This window comes from Coptis chinensis, chromosome 3, assembly GCF_015680905.1.
Source record: "Coptis chinensis isolate HL-2020 chromosome 3, ASM1568090v1, whole genome shotgun sequence".
Lineage (NCBI taxonomy): Eukaryota > Viridiplantae > Streptophyta > Magnoliopsida > Ranunculales > Ranunculaceae > Coptis > Coptis chinensis.
In genome coordinates this window covers 17,287,260-17,294,276 of record NC_141458.1, presented here as the reverse complement: position 1 = coordinate 17,294,276, position 7,017 = coordinate 17,287,260, and the positions used below count along the sequence as shown (strand labels likewise).

Sequence of the window (7,017 nt, the reverse complement as noted above, 5' to 3'; positions counted from 1 at the left end):
ACCCCTTTTCTATTACTACCAGATAATAGGATTACAGTTATAGTCTTTGCAACATCTAGGCAGAGCATTCATGTCACACAAGTTACTTGCCCATTTTGCTAAATCATGGGCATCCCCATTACAAAATCTGTTAAACCACCTAAAAACTGCATTTTCCAAAAGACTGACACTTCTACAAATAGCTTCAACTATCGTCTGAAGGGACCAATTTAGAGTAGAAACTTGGGTTGCCAGTGATCTGATGACAGCAGCGTTGTCTCCTTGAAAGACATACTTCCTTCCCTCCAGGGTTGATGCTAGCTTGACTGCCACTTCAGCCGCCAAGAGTTCACTTTCCTAAGCTGTCCGAGCTTTAAACCTCCTAACTGCAGAGGCTACTAGGTCTCCCTGTGCATTCTAGGCCATATCAGCTCCTGCTCCAGTTTGGTTGTCCTTATTGAAAGCTCCGTCAAATCTGATATTCATATCATACACAACATTTGTTAAACTATGGTTCTCCATGTTATCTACTGTGCTCAAGTGATGGTTGTGTGTATATATATGTGTATGAGGACTAGAAGATGTTCCAGCTATAACTGGATTGCTAGTTCTCCTTCCTTGGGTTAGGGTGTCTTCCCTTTCGAATGCCTTCAGTCTTCTGTGCCACTGGATATTGTTAGAGGCTAGTATCTCCTCTTTACCCAGAGCACCCTTGCCAAACTTCTGCATATTCCTGCTATCCCACATGCCTTGCAGCAGAGTGCATACGTATACACCCAAGTCAGCACTGTGTTTTTCCTTACTGTTACTCCACTCCATGATTTCATCTATCCATCTCCTAGCCCTCCAATCCTTATATACTTCAGTTCTAATCCCCAAAGGGGAAGCAAACCAGATGTTTCTAGCCCAGTGACATTGAAAGAACACATGTTCCAGAGTTTCAAACTACTCTGAACAAAATGGGCATAAGATATCATCATTCTTGATTATGTTTTTAATTCTGTCCCTAGTGGGCAGAATATTGAGGTAAATTTTCTATAAGAGCATCTGCTCTCTGGCAGCTACCTTTGCCTTCCAGATTCTCTTTATAGACTTGACTTGTAGTGTTGAGTCTTGCTCCTCCCACTGTTTCTGATTTAGTAGGTTGAAAGCAGACTTAACACTGAAGCCACCCTTTTTGTCGGGCCACCAAATGAGTTTGTCATTCCCAACCATGGGTCTAATGTGAACCTCATTAATAAGAGATTTGATCAGACTATCAAAATTCTCATTAAGGACTTGTTGGTTCCACCCAGTACCATATGCTCTCAATAGATGGCTAACTTTCCAGTACTTCTGCATACCTCTGGGTGGACAGATGTCCTTGAGAATAATAGGTTTACCATGTAGCATAAGCCAAGGATCTTAGAAGACAGAGGTTGTCACACCATTCCCAATGCTCCAACAGGTCCCATTCTGAATCACGTCATGGTTTTTATGTACCCCTTTCCAGAAGAAAGAAGCATTGGAAGGTGGCCCTTCCTCATGTCCAAACCATTTGTTCCCATATGCAGCTTTGAAAGTTCTAGCCCATAAGGACTCCTTATCATTTAGAGCTCTCCAGTTGTGTTTTGCTAAGAGGGCCTTGTTAATATCAGCAAACTTACGAAACCCTAAGCCCCCAAGGCTTTTGGGTTTGCAGAGTTTATCCCACTCAATAGTGTGGATACTCTTAGATTCCTCTGTACCATGCCACCAGAAATCTCTACAAACCCTATCCATGTTATCACACACAGACACTGGTAGAGAGTAGGCAGAAATGGCATAGAGGGGTGAAGCTTGGGCCACTGCCTTAATCAGCACAGTCCTACCAGCTTGTGAAAGCAGTCTAGCCCTCCAACCTTTAATTTTATTGTGAATGTTGTCCACCGGGTAATTGAAATCCTCACTCTTACTGTCAGTAAGCACAATTGGAACTCTCAGGTATTTATCCTTAGTATCAAAATTTCTCATCTTCCAAAGCTTTTTAAGGATTTTCCTATGTCTGGCATGAACATTCTTGCTATAGTAAATACTTGATTTATCAAAGTTAACTTTTTTCCCTGAAGCCAGGCAGTAATCCTCAAGGATACCTTTCAGAGTAGCAGCCTCATTAAGGGAGGCCCTCGTAAACAGAAGCAAATCATCTGCATAAAGAAGATGTGCTATAGGGGGATCACTTCTCCTAATTTTGATCCCATGAATAGCATTAGAAACCTCCGCCTGGTTAATCATCCTTGACAAGGCTTCAGATGTAAGGATGAAGAGATAAGGGGACAGAGGGTCACCCTATCTCAGGCCCCTCTGTGGGAAGATGTTCCCTAGAGGAGAACCATTAAGAAGGACCTTAAAAGACACAGAAGACAAGCATTGGTTGATCAGCCCTCTCCACTTATTGCAAAACCCCAGTTTTCCAAAGATATCATTTAAAAAAGACCACTCAACTCTATCATAGGCCTTAGCCATGTTAAGCTTTAGAGCCACCCACCCTTCCTTCATTTTATACATATTTTTCATATTGTGGAAAATCTCACTAGCTAACCCAATATTGTCCCCAATATTCCTACCTTTGACAAAGGCACCCTGGAAAGGTGAAACTATCTTATGAATATGGCATTTAAGCCTATTAACAAGAATTTTGGAGATAATTTTGTACACAAAATTACATAAGCTAATAGGTCTGAACTTAGCTATATGTTCAGGGTTAGCAATCTTAGGGATAAGAGTTACACCATCGATGAAAATATTGTGAATGTTTGGCTTCATACTTTTGGTTGGTTCACTACTCATTGTTATCTTCGAAGGACATTCTTTCTTCCAAAATATTAGATCTGTTTGAGAGACTCCTTTATTGGTTGTGAGTCAGTCGGTATTTTTTGTTTGTTTATAATGGCTACTGAACCAAGAACTAAGATTGTTGAGGCTAGACCTCCTATGTCAGAGATTATATCCTCTTCCTCCAAATTAATTGAACAACACTTAACTGGCCCTAATTACCATCATTGGAAAAAGGTTGTGTTTTTTGCTGTTTGTGCCTTTTGTAAGGAGCAACACTTTACTGACGATCCTCCTGATAATAAATCTGCTAACTTTATTGCATGGAGAAGAGACGATGCGCGCCTATATCCTCTTCCTCCAAATTAATTGAACAGCGCTTAACTGGCCCCAATTACCATCATTGGAAAAAGGTTGTGTTTTTTGCTGTTTGTGGCCTTGGTAAAGAGCAACACTTTTTTTTTTTTTTTTTTTTGCTAAAGGTACTTGATTAATTATAAAATAATAAGAGTTACATGGTACCAAAAAGAGCGGAACAGAGAAAGAAATATAAATACAGGGTTGCACTATAATATGATTATCTAGTTAACAAATCGAAAATAGATAATATAGTGGTTCTCCAGATGAATCATGAAAGAGGGTCGAGAAATCCACCATATACTGTCTCCCTGTGTTAAAGTAGCCCCCTGTCTGGCACAGCTGTCAGCTCCCAAATTAGTCTCTCTCCATGTTGGAGTGACATTTATCCATGCCGCTTTTTCCTTCAGAGATTGACATATTTCTTTAACTCTCTAATGTGTTGTGTTGTTCTGGAAAGCATGAACAACTGAAGAAGAATCGCATTCCACCCAAATATAGCGCCATCCCAATTCAATCGCCTGGTTAATGGCATGTACAATTGTCATTGTTTCTGCCATGTAGTTTGTGGAGATACCCATTCCGCCAGCAGTAGCTCCCAAAAATTCTCCTTTATAATTTCTGAATACATAACCCCATCCTGACCTTCTCGGATTTCCTTTCGAACATCCGTCAGTGTTTATCTTGAGTATACCCGGAGGAGGTAATAGCCAAAAGCATTCAAAGATTTTTGGGGACCTGCGAAGTTTGTGCTGTAGATTGAAGTGTTTAAGAATCTTGAGATCATGCATCGAGTTCTCCATATTCCCTAAGGACTTATGGTGCGCTCTTATAATCGCTCTCCTGACCAAGAAACAAACTTGTGGGTAGCTTGGAGCTTTGTTGTCATAGATTACTTTGTTCCTAGTTTTCCATAGACTTACCATGACCGTCAGTGAACAAGCTTTCCACATGTCCAAGATGAGTGAACTATAATGCTTGCTCTGCTGCCTCACGCATGAGTGAACTGGAGCAACACTTTATTGGCGATCCTCCTTATGATAAATTTGCCGACTTTATTGCATGGAGAAGAGACGATGCGCGCCTATATACACAGTTGATTAACTTTATGGAGCCACATATTGCCGAACTAGTCACTCATGCGGATACGGTAAAAGGCATTTGGGCGCATCTGGGATTGTTATATTCTGGTAAAAATTATATGAATAGAGTTTATGATGTGTGTCTATCGTTTTTCCGTCCAGAGCTGAAGGGGGATATTCATAATTATTTTGCTAAGTTTTCAAGAACAGATGCTGCATTTAACTTTATTATGCCCATTACATCTGATATATCTGAGATGCAGCAACAACGGGAACAAATTGGCATTCTGGCCTTTTTAAGTGGTTTTCCACACGAATATGATGCAGCCCGATCTCATATTTTATCCAGTCGATAGACATCTCTCGCCGAGGCCTATTCTCGCATTTAGCGGTCTATACGACCGACCTCGGCTATTACCCCGACCTATGATCGCAATGCTCTTATAAGTGAAAATCATGCCTTTTTTGGTAGTCGTGGAACTTACCGTGGTGGGAGACGTGGAGGTCGAGGTGGTGGACGCAGTTTAGTAGTGTGTGGCCATTGTGGGACAACTGGTCATTCTAAGGAACGATGATGGCCACTTCATGGGTATCCCGATCAGCGCTCAGCTCATGTTATTTCTGAAACTAAGTCGTCTCAGTCTATTCCAGAAGTCTCATCACTTACTTTGGCACAGACAAATGTTCCATCAGCCTGTATCTCATCTTCTTCTTATCCTCATACATGGGTAATTGATTCTGGAGCCTCAAATCATATGATAGGTACGATGGGCATTCTATGTGCCTACTCACCTACAGATTCTCTACCTGGGGTACGAGTGGCAAATGGCTCTATAATTGCTGTTAGAGGCATTGGGACCGCATCACCCACACCTTTCCTTCATTTATCCTCTGTATTGTATTTACCTGATTTGTCATCACTACACCATAATAGGACATTTGCAATGCGGACCTTTTTTGCTTTGCAACGGTTATTTACAGTTAGCAAGTTGCCAACGCTATATAAACGTTAGCAATATTATAAAGCGTTGTTTTATTTCGGTGAATTTTAGGAATTAATTGTCAACGCTTAAAAATCGTGTGAGAAGTGTTGCAAATTAAAAACTCGAAATATAAAACATAATTTTACTCTCTCTCCTCTCTCTCTCACCGCCCTTCGCTCTCTTTCTACCCTAACTCTATTTGCTCGGTCTGACTCTATTTGCTCAGTCGATATTTTAGTGATAAAGGAAATGAATTCGGCTTGTTTTCATCGTTTTTGAGGTTTTCTTCATATATAAGTTGTAGATCTGGAAAAAAAATAGTACTAATATGATTTTTCACTTCAAATTTTACTAGATCTAACAATTAACATCTCTCTGTTTGTTGAAACAGGCTCAAAACTTGCTTCGTATAGCAATATAGCCTCGTCCTTGTGTCGAACTGCTTTTAACTGAGGTTTTTATTTTAACTTTTCATTTAATTTTCTCATGTTTTGGTGTAAGGATCTGGCCTGATGTTGTTTGTTGTGTTAATAAGCCCAACTTAGGAGAAACCCATGTCTTTGGGGAAGAAAATAGGGTATTGTGTTCATCATGGCTTCATTCAGCTGGATTCTTCAACTCCACTCCACAAAGACCTCGTTTTTACTCGCAAGGATTGGATTTCAACATTAATGTATTCCCGAACTTCACATTTATTAATTCAATAGTCATTAATAAATTCTCGTTGCTCGGAGAATTTGATAGTCCAACCTTTCTTGGTTGGCTTGCAGGTTGCAGCAGTAAGGTGCATGATGAGACTAAAAGACTTTGCACTAATAAGTAGAAGACCCATGTTGGGATAGAATACATCATATAAGGCAACTTTAATTTTGGACTAACGAGGTGAGAGCTTCTATTGTGACATCTCAAACTTCTTTCAAACTGGAAACACATGAGAAACTGCTCCATTCTATGGGTTCCCCTGAAAAATGGATATTGTTTGTTTGTCCAAATCAATCACCGTTGTACACAGTGTGTAGAGTGTTGGACCTAAAATTTTTTTGGCATTTAGAAGAGTTTGTAAGAAGCTTACTCTTAAGTGCTTATGTGGAGGAAGGGTCTTTAGAAAATGATAATCTATGATTAGAGTTATATTAGAAAGTTAATTTGTTTCAGAAATGCACCCATAGCTAGTGGGAAACATTTTACTAGCCATTGTGAGAGTAAAATGTTACCTTCCATGTAGATGGAATATTGCTTGTCGTTTGTATCTCCAAGCAGTGAAAGAAAATTGGCCTTCAAGAAGTCCTAACTTTATTACTTCAAAATGCAGTATGCCCCCACAGGCCCAAATTGTATTTCTCTCTTCCACAGCTCATTGACTGTTATGTAAGTGTTTTCTTCTTTATATCCCACATTCATAGTCTTTGCGATGAATTTGTAGATTTCCCTCGTAAAATTGAAGGGTTGTTATATTCATTTGATATGGTCCATCGTTATTTACTTATTTCAATGTGCTTTTTATGGAAGTCATGTTTTCCCTCCAATCGAGGATGACATTCTTTCTTTGAGCGGTAAAAAGATAGGGTAGAAGGATATATTAAGCGGCAATCAATCTGTTCCATTCATGTGTTAGAACTGCAAGCATGAACAATATCGAAGCATATCTGGCCTATGGCTAACTGCGTTGTTCCGAGGGATATTGATATATCTAGTTTAAGTTTGGTATGACTGTTTTAAGAAATGGATAGCATGACCTCCTTCTTCGTTAGAGACGAAAATTCAGTTTAATCTTTCTGAAATGTGTAAGTTGGCCTGATATATAACTTGCGAGGAGTTGTGGA

At 39.8% G+C, this 7,017-nt stretch overlaps 1 protein-coding gene and 1 long non-coding RNA gene across 2 annotated transcripts; one reads left to right on the top strand and one right to left on the bottom strand.

Annotated features, from left to right (window-relative positions):
* Window positions 1-3,563: 3,563 nt before the first annotated feature.
* LOC147508335 (uncharacterized) lies at window positions 3,564-3,932 on the bottom strand. The gene has a single exon (XM_086597051.1). It carries the CDS (start codon window positions 3,930-3,932, stop codon window positions 3,564-3,566), a length of 369 nt encoding a protein of 122 aa, XP_086453177.1.
* Window positions 3,933-5,402: 1,470 nt separating this feature from the next.
* LOC147508334 (uncharacterized) lies at window positions 5,403-6,562 on the top strand. Its single transcript, XR_015216342.1, has 5 exons — window positions 5,403-5,474; window positions 5,586-5,648; window positions 5,730-5,867; window positions 5,965-6,076; window positions 6,507-6,562. It is a non-coding gene; the product is annotated as an uncharacterized LOC147508334 (long non-coding RNA).
* Window positions 6,563-7,017: the final 455 nt, after the last annotated feature.

What these genes read in the sequence shown, in the direction of transcription:
- LOC147508335 (XM_086597051.1), bottom strand. Translation starts at nt 3,932, where the DNA reads ATGGAGAACTCGATGCATGATCTCAAGATTCTTAAACACTTCAATCTA.